The 19,509-nt window shown below is 42.6% G+C and overlaps 2 protein-coding genes across 3 annotated transcripts; one reads left to right on the forward strand and one right to left on the reverse strand.

The window, feature by feature from the left end:
* LOC112254414 (ras-related protein rab7) lies at nt 1-6,877 on the reverse strand. Of its 2 annotated transcripts, none has more exons than XM_024426986.2 (6): nt 6,491-6,877; nt 2,560-2,622; nt 2,309-2,435; nt 1,965-2,183; nt 1,736-1,864; nt 1-849 (listed from the first exon to the last, which is right to left on the reverse strand). In XM_024426986.2, the coding sequence occupies exons 2-6, from the start codon at nt 2,610-2,612 to the stop codon at nt 754-756; spliced, it is 624 nt and encodes a 207-aa protein (XP_024282754.1). In that variant the 5' UTR covers nt 2,613-2,622; nt 6,491-6,877; the 3' UTR covers nt 1-753. The 2 variants fall into 2 exon arrangements, with proteins under 2 accessions (XP_024282754.1, XP_024282755.1); XM_024426987.2 differs by lacking the exon at nt 6,491-6,877 and adding an exon at nt 2,829-2,850.
* A 4,155-nt stretch (nt 6,878-11,032) lies between these two features.
* On the forward strand, nt 11,033-15,940 carry LOC112254415 (dolichyl-diphosphooligosaccharide--protein glycosyltransferase subunit 1). Its single transcript, XM_024426988.2, has 10 exons — nt 11,033-11,397; nt 12,022-12,086; nt 12,290-12,596; nt 12,910-13,119; nt 13,237-13,429; nt 13,547-13,646; nt 13,747-13,885; nt 14,174-14,293; nt 14,438-14,683; nt 14,773-15,940. Exons 1-10 carry the CDS (start codon nt 11,152-11,154, stop codon nt 14,953-14,955), a joined length of 1,809 nt encoding a protein of 602 aa, XP_024282756.1. The 5' UTR covers nt 11,033-11,151; the 3' UTR covers nt 14,956-15,940.
* The last annotated feature ends 3,569 nt before the right edge of the window (nt 15,941-19,509 follow it).

Below are 19,509 nucleotides of genomic sequence, written 5' to 3' on the forward strand. Positions count from 1 at the left end.
CTTGTGTCAGGTCGCAGAATGTTGACAATTTGCTGCTCGACTTTTCCAATTGAGAAACAAAGCATGTGTCGAGCTGTTAGGGGACAGTAGAGTTAAAATCCACACTGCCTCTTCAGCCTCGACTTAAAATGTTTGTTTTTTATTGTGGCTCCAAAATGAGGTGTCAAACAGGATTTTAATAAGTCTACATGACAAAGTGCAAAGAAAATGCCTTGAACAACACACTCGTATGTTGGACTTGCTAGTTCACTTCCAAGACAATTAACACATGTATCTTTGGGCAGTACATTGGCATGACACACACACACATATATATATATAAATTCATCATTCTGATCCTTCACAACCTCCTTTACCACTGGAACTAACCCCCCCTTTAAAATGTCATAGGATTTTATTTCTGTATGTATGCATGTGTGTGAGGTTGGGTGGTGCCATGGAAACAATGGTGTCTATAAAAAAAGGTATTTGCGTCATGAGACAGTTAAGGGGGAAATACTAAGCAGATATCGGGTTAATAAATGCTCTAATATCCATCTGGGTGTTCTTTGGGCTTGGAGACTTATCTTGAGAGTAAGTGTGTTATGTGTACACTGGGGTGTGAGTGCAGCATGTGTATAAAGTACTTTTCGAGCGGAACTCGCATCTACGAAGGCCAGTGATAATATTGGGCAAAGGGGAGCACACAGTGAGGCATAGGGGTTAGACAAGGCAAGACAGGGTAGCAGGGCCGACAGTAAGTCTGCTAGGACCTCAGCAGCTGCAGGCCTCCGCTGATGGCTTGGAACGTTCGTTCCTGTCCAGCTTTATCGGTTCAGGGAACTCATTGTACAACTCCACCTCTGTCTCCTAAAAGGGAGAAAAAGACGAGATGACGTGAAGCTTTTTGTGTGGCTTCCAACGTGCATGGAAATCAAGACGTCAATACAACAACTTGGGGAGTAACAAAAAAACTATTTCAAATCTACTTGGGTATTCAATCCTCAAAGAAACATTCTACAAACTGTATTAAAAAGAAATGGGAGGAACTTTACATTGAAATAACTGATGAAACATGGTTGAACATATTAGAGACTCAACAAAGCTCCACCAACTCAAGGTCATGGAGAGAATTCTGTTGGATGAATGTTATACGTTTCTTCATAACACCTAAACTGAAGTCAAAATAGACTGGCTCCCGACATCCTTGTTGGAGAGAATGCGGTCTATTGAGGGTGGATCACTCATATCTTTTGGACCTGCCCCGCAATCTAAACTTACTGTGGAGAAATAAGATCTAACATTGGAAAAATAACAGGATTTGACATAGAACAAACATTCACTTCTTTGTACTTGGGTGAAATACCTGATAACTTACACAATAGAGAAAAGTACCTCTTGAAGGTCCTACTGTCACTAGGAAATGGCTACAAAAAGACCCTCCCACAGTGACACAATGGATAGACATTGTAAAAGAAATACACCACATGGAGCGTATGACCTTTGCTTTAAGAACACAAGAGGAGAGAGGTCAGGAATACTGGGAAAAATGGGTTTTGTAGGTCTAATTCAAAGACGTCAATGTAACTAATATGATGAAGGTATGATGTTCACTGTAACTGCCAGTTATTTTTTGTTGTTCTTTTATTTTACTTTATTGGTACTGTGTTCCTCAATAAAAACAAAGTATAAAAATACTGTCAATACACACACGGCATTCAGCTAAGCTCTCATAAGCTCCCTTCTGACCCCCTACCTGTTTAAGAGCATTGCGTGCAATAGTCTGGAAAGCCTGTTCAACGTTGATGGCCTCCTTTGCGCTGGTCTCGAAGTAGGGGATGTTGTTCTTGCTCTGACACCAGGCCTGTGCTCGTTTAGTCGTCACCTGTCAGATACAGACAAAAAACAGCCGTCATTCTCTGAAGGGACACACAAGCTACTTACTGTCAGATGCTCTGGTCTCAAACGCTACAATCTGGATCCACCTGTCTGTTCTCCAGGTCAATCTTGTTGCCTAGCACCACGAAGGGGAAGTTCTCGGGGTCTCGGGGGCTGGCCTGTATGAGGAACTCGTCCCTCCAGCTGTCTAGGGTCTTGAAGGTGTTGGGGGCGGTCACGTCAAACACCAGCACGCAACAGTCTGCCCCGCGGTAAAATGCCACGCCCAGAGACTGGAACCTCTCCTGCCCCGCTGTGTCCCAGATCTGTGACAGAGCACAGGGGAGGGGCATACATGTTTATGAAGAACAATACAATACAGGCCTACCCATTGACCTGTACTTCAGCACAGCACTTGTGATGCAACTTGATAGTACCCCTTCCCCAGTACCTGCATGGTGACAAGCCTGTCGTCCACCATCACTTCTTTCGTCAGGAAATCAGCTCCAATTGTGGCTTTGTACTGGTTACTGAACTTCTTATTCACATACTGGTTCATCAGAGAGGTCTTCCCAACTCTGACGAGATAGATTCAGGTCAGCAACAGATATGACAGAATGACTGGTAAACACATATATTTTGTAACCTTCTATGATAACAGAGAAGAAGTGTAAGTGGCTGTGCAAGGTACAGGACACTCACCCAGAGTCTCCCAGGATGATGACTTTAAGTAGTACTTTCTTCCTAGACGTCATTGTGCCACAGCTGGGGAAATATAAGGCGCACTCAATTAGAATGGTGGACTGACCATGTGGCATGGCTAACATGGTCATCCTCATTGTTAGCATGATAAACACAGTATAAAAGCAGCCTATAAACACAGGCCTTTGCTGCTGCTGCCTGCCCCCTCCTACTGCAAATACTATAACACATCTTCGTGCCATGGACTACTTGACCAGCTGCCAGCTCACCGTAGTCATGTGGTCCAAAGCTAGTTGTCCAGTCGTGGGGATTATGGCACACAAGACACTGGCATGACCGCACACAGAGACATTCAGGAACACATGTAGGCTATACGCATCAACACACATAACAGCAGACCAAAAGGTCAAACGTTATACCACCTGTCTGTCAATCAAATGTGAAACCACGGCCCATTAAAAAGTTGCGATTGGCATCTGGCACAGTGTGTGTTGAAATGCTCGGAGTAGGAACAGTTCTGGGAATGTAACCAAGTACAGTTTGTCCCTCACTAAATAAGAAACAACAAACAGACTAGTTTTTAAAACTCTGCCTTCCCCTCAAACATGTTCCTCTATTTTCACTTGTATAGGACTCCGGTTTGGGAGAGGAATGTAGGCTTAACGTAAACCAGAAAACGTTTCAACATGTGAAGGCCAGTTATGAGACTTGATCCACAGACAGCGAGAGTGGAATACACTATTCTTCTTGATAAAGCATATCTTGCTCTCACTGACCAACATTCTCTTAACAGCATCACCAGATCTACCCCAAATAACAAATTCACAACATTTAGGCTCAGTAAGGCTGCCGTGCAGAGCCACCATTAGCACTGCTTCTTTCTGTCAAGGAGCCTCACCTTTAATGGTTACACTAGCATTGAAACGAAGCAACCTTCATTTCAACTTAAATTTATTTCAAGCAACACAACGTGACAATGAGGGCCCTCTTAAGAATTCTGCATTGACGGTAATATAATGTGCCGTTCAGAGGGCGGAACATCAACTGTAAGGAAAGATCAGACTAGACAGAAGCAGCATACAGGAGCTCATAAAACGTGACTTTATTCTCAGAAAGCAAAAACCATCTTAAATCAGTTCACGTAACAGACACCAATTTATAGGAACTTGTCAGGCATTACTAATCAATCATTAAGATTGCTAAACTTTATAAATACTGCACCCTCAACTTCAAAACTCCTTTGCTAGTTGTACAATCATGTAATTAAGAAAATTGCTGGAAAGAAACAAATGATTGTTTTATTGAATAGGATATCATTACTACTTAACGTGGATCCAAGTTCAGTTTTGAGATCCACTGGCGTCGAAAACGTAGTGATTTTGCCAACAAAGCCAGCTGAGTACACAGTCTTGTACCCTTAACCTTCCTAAATCTGACTTTATTTATGAGTAATCAAGCAGAGTCACAAGTTAATTGACATGAGAAAACTCAAGAAAAAAAGCAACTCTACAGAGTGCAATGACCACAATGAATGGCTAAATTACTTCTGGACACGAAGGGTCCACGGAACTCCTCCTCATCACTATATTCCGATCCTTAAAAGCAACGACATACAGTATCAGTTCCATTATTGGTTTCACAGTAAAATGGTGTTGGTTCCAAAAAAATCTGCAGACAAGCATGGAAAACACCAGGATAGTATTGATTCCCTACGACTGACTGGTCGATAAAGATCATGGAATAAGGAAACAAGCTATCAGGCGGGGTCAGAAACATGATGACATAGGCAGCCTAAATTTCAAAACAAGCCAGACATTTTCATTGCTGCAGTTCTTGCACAAGCAGTTAGTTACTCAGTGTCTCATACTATCCTCAATAGAAACAAAAGGTTGCACCTTTAAAAGACAGTCAACGTCCACTACCTCTGCTCTTTCATTTCAATCAGGGGCTACTGAAAGCAAAGGGAGCCAACACTGGACCATGCAGTTTGCATTAGGCTAAGCTTTGAGTACTGAATCTTACATTTGCTTAGAGCACACAAACAAATACTGCAGTATGTCAGACAATTAAATTCTAATGTGAATATTTTCCTGAGCACAGTATTAACACAGACTAAAATGGGTATAATAAGGTTATTTGGTGTAATACAGTACAGCAAAGTCAAACTGAACTAGTTTTTATATTTGTCAGTAAATTGCACCACAGGGCCTTGCATCTAGGAACCCAGACCTGGGATGTAGACCTACACAAATTATCCATTAGACCACTCGATTATGAGGGTGGAAGATGGATACATGGTGGCAAAATAGGAATAACCTCAGTCTGAATCATTAAATGAAGCATTACATTTTTAAAAATTCAATTTCTAACATTTATAGGGCAGTTCTCTGACTGTGGTCTGGCTGGCTGCAACCCATGACATTCGTGCGAGTTGGGTCACATGGTTATCTAAAAAAACAACACTAAGAATGATGTATTGCTTTAGTGCTACCCGAATCCTTGGGACAGCCATACCCTTACCTAACCCTTAACCATTTTAAAATGTCAACTTCATTGGGGTGACGTCCCAAGGATCCCGTTTAGAATATTCATTGGTCGGATTGCGTAGCAAAACATTTGGTCTGTTGCAAAACGGAAACAGTTTACTTCAAATGGAAAACGTTTTGCAACAAAAACTATTTATATTGGACAAATTCCGATAGGTCCCTCCCCGTTTCGTTCACACGATATTCTCCAAACACCCCACAGGGCAGACATCCCAATTATTCGCAAAAGAAAACGACGCAGAGGAAGAAGAGACGGATGCCTCGTCCGGACCCGCAGAAAGCAACTAGGAAAGCTGCAGTTACCGTCAATATTACTCGCCAACGTGCAATCATTGCTAGCACAGTCATAGTACTAGGCTAGCTATCTAGCTACCTACCTACCTACCTAATGATTACAGATGAGCACATCATAAAACACTAACGTTAGCTATTTTACCAACCAGGTTAGCTAAATTGACCAGCATGACAGCTCTAGCTAAACTCTGGATAAACTGTCTGCTTGTTTGCTAATGTTCACTATTATATTACATAGCCGGTATCATATAATTAGAATACTCCAATTTAATAGGATCTCTATAGACGGGTTGGTGGTTTAACAAAACTGACACGTTCCCAACTATTGGACAAAACAGAAAGGGTTGGCTTAGATTGTTGACAACATGTAAACTAGTTTACTCTCAAAATGTTTATTGAAAACAAATACATTTGCACAATGAGCGCCTGTCTCAAATGTACAGTTGTTAACTAGCTAGCGAAAGTCAAACACCTAAAAACAAAACATGGTATCAATCAGAAGATACAATGGGACAGCTTTTTCATTGTTGACAGCTATCTGAATCAGCTACACTTCAGCATCATAAACACAATTTCCGGCCACATCGATGCGCGCGCATGATGTTTTCAACCAACCGGAGTTGAGTAAGTTTAGTCAGCTAACTTCACCCCTGAAGGGCCTAGCTAGTAAGTTACCTGGCTAATATTAGTCATTGCTAGCTAGAACATAGCTTAGCTATCTATACGTGTACAAAGCCATGAATTTAGAAACGTAATACTAAACAGTTACATGGCTCTGGACGCATACTGTTAACGCAGACATTAGCCAACTAGCTAGCAACGCCATTTGACATGTAACTTAACGTTAGCTTACTGGCTAACTGCACAGTGAATTGGGACAGAACTACAGCTTGAGTGACACACAGAGTAGAGAACCATTCTTACCTAGCTGACTTTAAACAGTGCACAGTGAGTGGCTAACTTTAGTGCCCAACGCGGGGACAATCGACCCGTTAGCTAGCTCAGTACTTGGTCTCGTCTTACTAGCAGGCTAATTGGTAAACATTAAAAAAATATGACTGCACAAAAATAATATCGGCCACAATTCTTACCTTGATCAACCAGAACCAATGGATGGTATATTAAAGAATGTCAAAATGGGCCTTTTGTCGCGCTGGATGAAAAACAGATGAATTCAATTGCGTCTGTCTGCCCCCCAACCTAGGCTAGCTGGATAGCTAGCTAGTTGCCGAGATTGGACGGAAACTGGCTGGTGCCACCAGTGGTGGTTAGTTGCAGTCAGAACGCACGTCTCTTTAATTATAACGCAATATATTTTCAATACTACTAGGTGGCCACTTGTGTTTCCAAAGTAAGAGCAATTATTAAGCGAAAGGAATCCCTGCTTGTTTACTTGAAGAGGGCCTATTTCTTTCGTTTTCAGTCTCTTGTCACTTCCTCCAAAACAACTGTGTCAGCGATCTTTGACATCAGATGTTCGTGAAGACACGCCCTAAACCCGGCCCTCTTTGTATTCTGGTTTATTTTCAGGTCCGTGCAATTAGGTATCATTGGGACGTCCCTACCCTCATTGAAGTTGAAATTTAAAATGGTTAGGGTAGAGGTTGGATTAGGGACGTTCCAAGGATCTCGGATAGCTCTGACCATTATTTTCATCAACAACAACATTTGTTCAGACAGCTAGCTATAGGCATTATGCAAGTTATTAAAATTAGAATTTGATCATGTTGTGTACTGAAGGCATCTGCCAAGAGGTCTGTATCTTTATGCCACTGCCTGCCTGGTTCTAGCAATGCACTAGATCTGTCCCCTCAATCTTTGTCAGAAATGGGATCATCCTGCATTCTCTTGGGCTTTTGATGGAAGTGGGCATCTGTTCATAGTGGGGTTTATGCATGGTCCGCCTCTCAAGAGAGGGGGATATTGTTTTCTCTGTCACTCCCTGTATTCATTGTTCTGGAACTTTATGGCACAAGAGATCTGCTGGGCTTCTACTCTGATTGATATCCCTTCGTGGTTCAAAGTCCACTCCAACACTATTCTCAATGGAAGCTTCACTGAAAGTGTTTTGTTCTAAGAGTCATATGTAGGCTTAATTTGCATCTGGGAAATTGGCTGGCCCATGTGTCTAAACTAGAAAGTCAGCTAACTCATGGATTGACTTTCTTCAGTCGTATTTTTTGTTATTCACCTCTATGAAAACATAGCATAACGACTCACACTAAAGTATTCTGCTGCTCTGTCATTGGCAACATACTTTACTTGTATACATACTTTAAATTGCAGAGAAGAAACTAAAGTCAATGGGTGGTGCGTTGCGTTTCGCAAGGATTCTGGGTAGCCAGGCAAATGAAAATCCTCTGGCCGATTTAAACATGGTCAATAAAGCTTGAGAGATAATCCATCTCTATTCTGGTCGTCTTAAACTAAAGTTAGTTGTAGCTAGCTACACACAGACCTAAAAGGTAAATCTGTCATAACTAAATGTGTCATGTGCTAGGTGTTTTAACATTTAAAAAAATGTACACCATTTTTATTTATGTATTAATATTTAATCAGTCGTCTTCCTCAAATCAAGGGGATGATGCCACAATCTTTGTGAGAGGGAGGGTATCTGATTTCATTGGTACTCGTGGCACTTCATTCAGGATAAATGGAGTTAGCCTGCTCCAGAGCAGGTTAGTTCTGAAGGATTCATTACCATAGAAATGTACCTGGCTAAAAGGTGACCCACTTTTATATGACCAGTTACCTTTACACTGTAAGGTATGACAGCAGCCCGATGCTTTGGTTTTGGTCGAGTCATGTGTCCTCCGAAACATGACCCGCCAAACCGCGCTTCTTGACACCCGTCTGCTTAACCTGGAAGCCAGCTGCACCAATGTGTCAGAGGAAACACCGTTCAACTGATGACCGAAGTCAGCCTGCAGGCACCCAGCCTGCCACAAGGAGTCGCTAGAGCGCGATGAGCCAATGGGACATCGGTCATGACCGGTTATGACACCGCCTGGTATCGAACCCAGGTCTGTAGCAAGCAACGCTGAACAGCAATCAATGAAACATGCATGAGAGTACCAGCTGTTCCAGACCACCGTGTGATCACACTCTCTGTAGCCGATGTGAGTAAGACCTTTAAACAGGTCAACATTCACAAGGCCGCGGTGCCAGACGGATTACCAGGATGTGTACTCAGAGCATGTGTGGACAAACTGGTAAGTGTCTTCACTGACATTTTCAACCTCTCCCTGACCGAGTCTGTATTACCTACATGTTTCAAGCAGACCACCATAGTCCCTGTGCCCAAGAAAGCGAGGGTAACCTGCCTAAATGACTACCGTCCTGTAGTCTGTCCTGTAAGAAGCTGTTAATAAGCCTTTTGGACCTAGACTTGGCACTCTGGAACCGCTTGCCGTGCTGTAGAGAGTACAGTCTGTGACTTGGGTGGCTGGAGTCTTTGACAAATTTTAGGGCCTTCCTCAGACACCGCCTGGTATAGAGGTCCTGGATGGCAGGAAGCTTGGCCCCAGTGATGTACTGGGCCGTACACACTACCCTCTGTAGTGCCTTGAAGTCGGAGGCCGAGCAGTTGCCAAACCAGGCAGTGATGCAACTCTCGATGATACAGCTGTAGAACCTTTTGAGGATCTGAGGACCCTTGCCAAATATTTTCAGTCTCCTGAGGGGGAATAGGCTTTGACGTACCCTCTTCACGACTGTCTTAGTGTGTTTGGACCATGATAGTTTGTTGGTGATGTGGACACCAAGGAACTTGAAGCTCTCAACCTGCTCCACTACAGCCCCGTCAATGAGAATGGGGGCATGCTTGGTCCTCCTTTTCCTGTAGTCCACAATCATGTCCTTTGTCTTAATCACGTTGAGCGAGAGGTTGTTGTCCTGGCACCACATAACCAGGTCTCTGACCTCCCTGTAGGCTGTCTCATCGTTGTAGGTGATCAGGTCTACCACTGTTGTGTCATCGGCAAACTAGATGATGGTGCTGGAGTCGTGCCTGGCCATGCAGTCATAAGTGAACAGGGAGTACAGGAGGGGACAGAGCACACACCTCTGAGGGGCCCCTGTGTTGAGGATCAGCGTGGCAGATGTGTTGTTACCTACCCTTACTACCTGGGGGCAGCCGGTCAGGAAGTCCAGGATCCAGTTGCAGAGGGAGGTGTTTAATCTCAGGGTCCTTAGCGTAGTGATGAGCTTTGAGGACACTATGGTGTTGAACGCTGAGCTGTAGTCAATGTACAGCATTCTCACATACGTAGGTGTTCCTTTTGTCCAGGTGGGAAAGGGCCGTGTTGAGTGCAATAGAGATTGCATCATTTGTGGATCTATTGGGGTGGTATGCAAATTGGAGTGGGTCTAGGGTTTCATGGATAATAGTGTTGATGTGAGCCATGACCAGCCTTTCAAAGCACTTCATAGCAACAGATGTGAGTGCTATAGGTCAGTAGTCATTTAGGCAGATTACCTTAGTGTTTTGGGGCACAGGAACTATTGAGTGCGGTCTTAGTGCCAGCATCGGTTTGTGGTGGTAAATAGACAGCTACGAAGATTATAGATGAAAACTCTCTTGGTTAACAGTGTGGTCTACAGCTTATCATGAGATACTCTACCTTAGGCGAGCAAAACCTTGAGATTTCCTTAGATTTCGTGCACCAGCTGTTGTTTACAAATATACATAGACCGCCACCCCTTGTATGACCAGAAGCCTCTGTTCTTATCCTGCCGAAAAAGTGTAAAACCCGCCAGCTGTATGTTATTCATGTCGTCGTTCAGCCACGACTCGATGAAACATTAGATATTATAGTTTTTAATATCCCATGGGTAAGATATACGTGATCGTAGTTCGTCTATTTTATTATCCATTGATTGTATGTTGGCTAATAGGACTTACAAGTTACCCAGACCTTCATCCCCGATATCTCCGTCTCCGTATTTTTGCGTATCTGTACATTACTATCTAATTTTTTTTACAACTTTTTTTACATACATTTTCCCTGACACCCGAAAGTACTCGTTACATTTTGAATGCTTAGCGGGACAGGAAAATTGTCAAATTGACACACTTATCAAGAGAACATCCCTGGTCATCCTTACTGCCTCTGATCTGGTTGACTCAACACAAATGTTTCATTTGTAAATGATGGCTGAGTGTTGGAGTGTGATCTGGCTATCCGTAAAAAAGAAAAGAAAATCGTGTGGTCTGATTTGGTTAATATAAGGAATTTGACATTATTTATAATTTTACTTTTGATATTTAAGTATATTTTAGGAATTACACTTACTTTTGATACTTAAGTATTTTTAAAAACAAATACTTTTACTCAAGTGGTATTTACCTGGTGACTTTTACTTTAGTTATTTTATATTAAGGTATCTTCACTTTCACTCAAGTATGACAATTGAGTACTTTTTCCACCACTTCCACAATACAACACCTTCTGTCAGTGGCGAAATTACACGTATGTTCTGAGAGGGTTGCTACTTCTGTGTCTGATCTACACAGCTCCTTTTGTGTGCAAGATTTTGAATTGCCAAGGACCTTTATTAGTTTTGATAACAGGGTAGAGACGTCTCCCTCTGCCGTATTTGTTCGGAACAGCATGACGTCAGTACGTGAGGACTGAACGAAACGTCATCCTTACGGCTGCAGCTTTGGTCCTGAAGTGGTGCGTGGCCTTTCTTCCTCTCTAGCTTCAACCTAACAATTAAGCAAATTATCTTTAAGTTTAATTTTATAACCATGGCGCGAAACATCCCCTTCTTCGCCGCACCCATTTATCTGCTCCTTATCACTGTACTGTGTTATCGAGTCGCTGCGGACGGGCTGGTGAACGAGGAGGTGAAACGAACGGTGGACCTGAGCACGCACCTTGCTAAGATAACAGCAGAGATTCTTCTGTCAAATCAGGGAGACTCGGCGGTACATAACTTTATCTTGGCGGTAGAGCCCGACCTGGCCCCCCACCTCGCTTATGTCGGTGCATCGGTAAGTGATTTCAGAATGAATTTGCTGTAAACCACATTTTGCCAGGTAGCTAGTTGGCTAACTAACATTAGCTAGCCTGATAACGTTAGCTAGTTAGCTAACATTAACATCTTTGTCCATGTTCGCCAAGGTAAGGAAGCTACAGTACTTAATCGCTAGTAAATGTCTACTTTTGTTAAATGGTGGATCTACCAAACTGTGGAAGGGCTGTAGCAAAAAAAATTTAATAAGTACATTATATGATGGTGGTGTGGAACTGTTTGAATGGGCTAGCGGGTGCACTTCCGCAACACAACTTGTTCCGTCAGTGGCTAAATGACACGTATGCGCTGAGAGGGTAGCTACTTCCGTGTCTGATCTGAACAGCCCCTTTTTGTGTGCAATATCTTTGAATTGCCTATAGGACCTTAATTTATGTCAGATAGTAGGGGAAATACTTGTCTACCTAGCAACTATCAGTGATTGTTTACACAATGATTGTTTTCCCGTGGGGAATGAACACTCACTCTACATTCACACCGTTGCATACTCACTCATTCCTGCCTGTAAATGAATACACCTCATGTCCAGTTGTAGTTGAATTGCAGCAGAATGGACAGACATATAAACGTGTGTCTTTGCTAGGTGAAGGGTGATGAAGAGGAGGATGCCATGCTTGAGCTCAAGCAAACAACAATCCAAGGTCAAAGGTGAGAAGTTTATAATATATTGTGCATCCCTGTTCACTAAGGTAATATTGCATTATCCATTGTATGTCATTAGACTGTAAAGTTTGTAGATATGCACATTTTCACCATGTTAAACTTCACCCCTTTTTTCCAGTGGAGTTTCTCTCACTGTTTTAGTTTGTCCCTTTGACCTGACCCCTCTCCTATCTGCAATCCTCTTACAGTGGGGAATTTTATAAGGTGCAGTTACCCTCCAGTCTGGGTGTGGGTGCTAAGCTGCGGGTGAAGGTGGAGACTGTCCTGAGCCACATCCTGAGGCCCTTCCCCACCCACATCACCCAGGCTGAGCGTCAGCTGGTGGTGTTCCAGGGTAACCACTACCTGTACTCCCCCTACCCCACCCGCAGCCAGACCACCCGCGTCCGCCTCGCCTCTAAGACTGTGGAGAGCTACACCAAGCTCGGCAACCCCAGCAAGAGCGATGAAGCTATTGAGTATGGCCCCTTCCGTGATGTCGCCCCTTTCAGCGAGGTAAAGTGTCTCTGAGGTCCCTGACTGGATTTGGGATGCATTTAATATTATTTTTATGTATATTGTCTGACTTTATTGAATAGATAAAGAGGATGACAGTGGTGAAAGATGGACATTGTGTCAAAGGGCAGAAGGCTGGATTCTAACCATACACATGTGTAGACGTGTGCTGGAGGCTCTGGCTGAGACCGCTAGGCCATGTCCTTGAATGGTTTAAGCACTTTTGGGCCAGCTGAATAGCGGACATTGGCTTAGTGGAGTCATATTTGTTTTAGAAGCAAAAGGAGAAATTTATTTTTTTGTTCTTTTTTAGGATGCCATGAAGGTCCATTATGAGAACAACACACCCTTCCTCACCATTAGCAGCATCACCCGCATCATCGAAGTCTCCCATTGGGGAAACATTGCTGTGGAAGAGACCATTGACATGAGGCACACAGGTGCATTCCTGAAAGGGCCTTTCTCCCGTTATGACTACCAGCGTCAGTCTGACAGTGGCATCTCATCAGTTAAATCCTTTAAGGTATGTTGATTTTTAAAGACTCCTTTATTGCCATGGATCTTGGGGCATTTTCAAATCATGCTCGCAGGAGGACTTCTTAAGATTGTATAATAACTGCATCTCCTCACTCTCCCGAAGACCATCCTTCCTGCATCAGCTCAGGATGTGTACTACCGGGATGAGATCGGCAACATATCCACCTCCCACCTACAGATTCTAGAAGAATCTGTGGAGGTGGAGGTTCGGCCCCGCTTCCCTCTGTTTGGTGGCTGGAAGACCCACTACATTATCGGCTACAATCTGCCCAGCTATGAGTACCTCTACACTCTGGGTGAGTTGAGTTGGCTAAATTACCATGACTATTAATAACAGGAAGTCTTTAAAGAGAAATGTCCCGAAAGCGAAAAAATTATCTGCTAATGCTTGAATTCATCCCGTTGGTTCTCAGGGGATCAGTATGCTCTGAAGATGAGGCTGGTTGACCATGTATATGATGACCAAGTTATCGACTCCCTCACTGTTAAACTCATACTGCCAGAAGGCGCCAGGTGAGCATGCGTGATGTTCATGTGCGCACACTCCTTTAGTGTCTGTGGAAATGGACAGATCTCCTGTTTCATTCTAATGATCCACATCTTTTCCTCTCAGGAACATCCATGTGGAAACCCCCTACCCCATTGACCGCATTCCAGACCAGCTGCACTACACCTACCTGGACACCTTTGGTCGTCCTGTGCTGGTGGCTTCTAAGAACAATCTGGTGGAGCAGCACATCCAGGATATAGTGGTGAGCTGCTGGGCCCTAGTGGAAGAGGGAATTGGAGACTTTAGGGGGGAGGTTCTGGGGAGAAAGGAAGGCAGTTTATGTTTGTATGAGTTAACCAGAGTATGCCATTACTACGACAGGATTGTTATAAGCAGTCGCTCCAGAGATACACCACCACTAGGGCCCAGCATCTGCATGCTTTACATCTGAAACCCTTGCAGAGAAACGTTTTAGATGCAATGTAAGATTAGGTCCCTCATTGATGGTGCAAGTTCCTTAGTGTCTCGCTCTCTCTCTCTCATCCCCCAGGTGCATTATACCTTCAATAAGATCCTGATGCTGCAGGAGCCTCTCTTGGTGGTGGGGGCCTTCTACATCCTCTTCTTCACAGTCATCATCTACGTGCGCCTGGACTTCTCCATCACTAAGGTACTCCATCCTCAACATACTCTGCTGCTCTTATTATGAGGAACACTTTAACTCTCCTGTCATTACTCCCTTCTAAGTTCATCTCTTTTTTTCCTGTATGCACTTCCTGACTCTCTCCCCTTCTCTCTCCATCTTGTTTTCCAGGACCCTGCTGCAGAGGTTCGTATGAAGGTGGCCTCCATCACAGAGCAGGTCCTGACTCTGGTCAACAAGCGTTTAGGGCTGTACCGCCACATGGATGAGGTGGTGAATCGCTATAAGCAATCCCGAGACACGGGGGCCCTGAACAGCGGCCGCAAGACCCTGGAGGCCGACCACCGCACCCTCACCAACGACATCAGCTCCCTGCAGGCCCGCCTCAAAACAGAGGGCTCCGACCTCGCAGATAAGGTGTGTGTGTATTCAATTGCGTGTACGGTATTTGTATCTACCTGTGTCTGTACACTGCTGAGCCTTACATTTCACTGTGTGTATTTCAGGTGGGTGAGGTGCAGAAGCTGGACGGCCAGGTGAAGGACCTGGTGGGTCGCTCCTGTCAAGAGGCTGAGCGCCTGGTGGCAGGCAAGGTGAAGAAGGAGGCCTACATCGACAACGAGAAGACCCTAGCTAGCAAGAGACTGGAGCTGGTGACGCGCATCGACAGTCTGCTGGACACCCTGTAAACGCCACAATACACACGTAATGGTGTGCAGTATACACACACGCTATACACACACACACAAACACACGTGCTACCCCAGCTACACATCTGTTGAACCGCTCTTGCACTCATTTATAATAAGGAACATCAACATTTTCACTCTTATACCCCGCAAGCTCAATGTCCATCCTCTGAGACCCAGACACAATAAACACACTCACGCAAAGTAACCTGTAGGTGCATACAAACACTTGTGCCTTTGTGCCTCGCTAAAAACATGACAGCATTATGCTTAACACCACAGTGAGTGCTTGCGTCACACCTTATGTGGGAGAGTCTAGTGTGAGTTAAATTGCGCGGAAGAGTGTTGCTCAGAGTAAATGCAGCATTTTCATGTTTAAATTTGGAATCCTCTTGTATTGTTTAGTTTTAACCCTTTTGTATGATTTTTGGAGATGAACAATAAATTGTTTTACTATGGATAGTCAAGTTACTCTGTAAGGGTTGTCTCATACATGTCTCATCTGTCCCATGTCTATACTCCCATGAGCCCTTCCAACCTGTGTGCTCCTCTAAAGGGGAAGTAGTCATCATTGCCGGTGCCCCTGAAATAAGGGGGTCCATGTGAGTCAAACAATCTCTAATTGTCTTTGTCGTATTCTTTGCACTTACAAACCACAAGGAGCAATCCTTCCCCCTGGCCATTACATTTTGTATATTTGAACAATGTTGAAGCTCTGAAACTGTGTGGAGCCCAATTCAAAGGGTTACCGTCTTTATGTTAAGTTTCTAATTGTTCCTCTGTAAAATTTCCAACATTTGTATGATTTCTTGTTTTGTAATGGTATGTTTTCTTTGATTAGTAAATGCATGACAGGCCATGTGTGTGGGGAAGATTATGTGGCAATCGAAGACATTGGTTGATAACGTAAGTAAACCTGTACCAGTAGTAAATTAAATGGGGGGAAAATAACCAAATTTGAAATAAATCTGGGAAAAAATACAAATTTGTGTTTTTTAAATATTTTTTTATATAAAATGTGTTAACATTGTCTGACAGCAGTGTGAAAACCAAATGATTGATACACCTTTGAAACTCTTCAGGGAAGTAACCTAGTTCCACCAACTGAGGGCAATCTTACTCTCAATATATTTTCCCACCTCTGGTGACTGAGTCATTCAGCTTTTGACTTTGGGAAGTGAAAGTACAAAGTTGATCCTAACTTTTTAAATTCAATATCTATACAAATATGTGCACAATCCATGTTATCTATGGAGATGTGGTTTGCTGATTTTAAGTTCCTCATCACCAAGAATAATAATTGGTTATATGATGAAGACATTGAAATAATGGCTCATGTGTCAATGAGTAAGCAAGAGGGCAATGGTGGGTTGAATTCTCCATTACATTTAAAGATATCACATACTGAATGACATTGATTACATTTCCCTTCTCTCTCTCCACACACTGGGAATTTGCATGAATTTCCAACACTGATGTATCACAGTGTGCACACCAGGCCTCAGGAGGTTGATCCAAACCTCTGGAGGAGGGTGGAGACCTGCTTAAGTCTTCCAAATCAGAGAGTAGGACAAACAGGAGATGAGACACAGGTCATTCTAAGGTCGCTGCTTTCCCTTTAGGGTCATGAGAGGTTGGCTTAGTTCATTTCCTGTGCCATAATAACAAAACTCATTCTGGTTGCCATGATAACATTAACTTATTGTATGTGCCATACAATAATCATTGTGAAAATACATATTGGAGGAAGGCAAAGACAATGTCTGTTAGCACTGATGTTCTGTGGTGTTAAAAGGCTCCACAATGGCGTTTTTGTTAGTGTTTGTGCTTCAGTGGAGATTTGGAGCTGCAGGGCTGGGAGACCCTCTCATTCTCACACCAACAAACTACTGCAGACAGACTGTAGTAGACAGTAGAAGTTTCCCTCGCTTGTTTGCTATGTCAAACAAAATGACTGAGGTAATGTAATGCTTCTTACAATCTAATGACACCATCACATCACAACTTGGTTATGAGATTGTCAGATATTGTATCCTACACCAGGTTGAGTATCATCTGTATACTTTATACTACTGTATACAGTGTTTTCTTGTAATAGCTTAGTGTAATTTACTGTGTGTCGTTGGTTGATACAGTTGAAGTCGGAAGTTTACATACACTTAGGTTGGAATCATTAAAACTTGTTTTTCAACCACTCCACAAATTTCTTGCTAAAAAACTATAGAGTTGGCAAGTCGGATAGGACTTCTACTTTGTGCATGACACAAGTCATTTTTCCAACAATTGTTTACAGATTATTTGATTTATAATTCAATGTATCACAATTACCAATTACTCAATACTAATTGAGTGTATGTAAACGTCTGACCCACTGGGAATGTGATGACAGAAATAAAAGCAGAAATAAATCATTCTCTCTAATACATTTCAACTAAATTTTTCACAATTCCTGACATTTAATCCTAGTAAAAATTCCCTGTCTTAGGTCTGTTAGGATCACCACTTTACTTTAAGAATGTGAAATGTCAGAATAATAGTAGAGAGAATGATTTATTTCAGCTTTTATTTCTGTCATCACATTCCCAGTGGGTCAGAAGTTTACATACACTCAATTAGTATTTGGTAGCATTGCCTTTAAATTGTATAACTTGGGTCAAACGTTTCGGGTAGCCTTCCACAAGCTTCCCACAATCATTTTGGCCCATTCCTCCTGACAGAGCTGGTGTAACCGAGTCGGGTTTGTAGGCCTCCTTGCTCGCACACACTTTTTCAGTTGTGCCCACAAATTCTATATGGGATTGAGGTCAGGGCTTTGTGGTGGCCACTCCAATACCTTGACTTTGTTTTCCTTAAGCCATTTTGCCACAATTTTGGAAGTATGCTTGGGATCATTGTCCATTTGGGAGACCCATTTGCAACCAATTTTTTACTTCCTGACTGGTGTCTTGAGATGTTGCTTCAATATATCCACATAATCTTCCCGCCTCATGATGCCATCTATTTTTGCAGCAAAGCACCCCCACAACATGATGCTGCCACCCCAGTGCTTCACGGTTGGGATGGTGTTCTTTGGCTTGCAAGCCTCCCCCTTTTTCCTCCAAACATAACGATGGTCATTATGGCCAAACAATTCAATTTGTGTTTCATCAGACCAGAGGACATTTATCCAAAAATAATTATCTTTGTCCCCATGTGCAGTTGCAAACTGGCTTTTTTATGGCGGTTTTGGAGCAGTGGCTTCTTCCTTGCTGAGCTCCCTTTCAGGTTATGTCTATGTAGGACTCGTTTTGTTGTGGATATAGATACTTTCGTACCTGTTTCCTCAAGCATCTTCACAAGGTCCTTTGCTGTTGTTCTGGGATTGATTTGTACTTTTCGCACTAAAGTACGTTCATCTCTAGGAGACAGAATGCATTTCCTTCCTGAGCGGTATGACGGCTGCATGGTCCCATGGTGTTTATACTTGCGTACTGTTGTTTGTACAGATGAAGTTGGTACCTTCAGGCGTTTGGAAATTGCTCCCAAGGATGAACCAAACTTGTGGGGGTCTATTAGCCTATCAGAAGCTTCTAAAGCCATGACATAATTTTCTGGAATTTTCCAAGCTGTTTAAAGGCACAGTCAACTTAGTCTATGTAAACCTCTGACCCACTGGAATTATGATACAGTGAATTATGATTGAAATAATCTGTCTGTAAACAATTGTTGGAAAAATGACTTGTGTCATGCACAAAGTAGATGTCCTAACCGACTTGCCAAATCTATAGTTTGTGAACAAGAAATTTGTGGAGTGGTTGAAAAACGAGTTTTAATGACTCCAACCTAAGTGTATGTAAACTTCCGACTTCAACTGTATACAGTGCATAGTGCACTTGTCTTCACATTTTTTTTCTACAGATCTACACAACATACATCCCATTTTCAATGTGAAAGAGAATTACAGAACATTTTCCAAATTAATAAAATAAGGTTTGAGACAAGGTTTGAATAGTGCTGCATTTTTTAAACAAAAATAATGGATATATGTTGCTGTTAGAGTCATGGGATAACTATAGTTCTAACTATGCTTTGTGGAAAGTAACTATTTTTCCGGGGGAACAAATAGTTACTTTTGAGGTGACTACAACTATTCGAGTACACATCTCAGAAGGTAACTACTTTTGTAAACAATTTGAAAACAGATTTGAGAAAGCAACTACTTAAAAAAAAAATATTTGATTACATTTCTCGTGAAGTGACTACTTTTCGGAAACTTTTGGATTGGCTGCCTTCATCAAATGGCAGGGCTGTATCTGGAACTGCATGTTGAAGATAGAAATAGAAGGAATAGAGCACACACAATCTCTTATACTATTCTAATCTATCTGACAGTCATATTTGAAGTTTCATTCCAGAATGCTACAGTGCCTTCAGAAAGTATTCAAACCTCTTGAGTTTTTTCCACATTTGTTGTGTTAAAGCAAGAATTTTAAATCGATTAAATCAAGATTTTTTTTGTCACTGTCCTACACACAATACCCCATAATGTCAAAGTGGAATTATGTTTTTCAAAAC

The sequence above is a fragment of the Oncorhynchus tshawytscha genome, linkage group LG07 (genome assembly GCF_018296145.1).
Source record: "Oncorhynchus tshawytscha isolate Ot180627B linkage group LG07, Otsh_v2.0, whole genome shotgun sequence".
Lineage (NCBI taxonomy): Eukaryota > Metazoa > Chordata > Actinopteri > Salmoniformes > Salmonidae > Oncorhynchus > Oncorhynchus tshawytscha.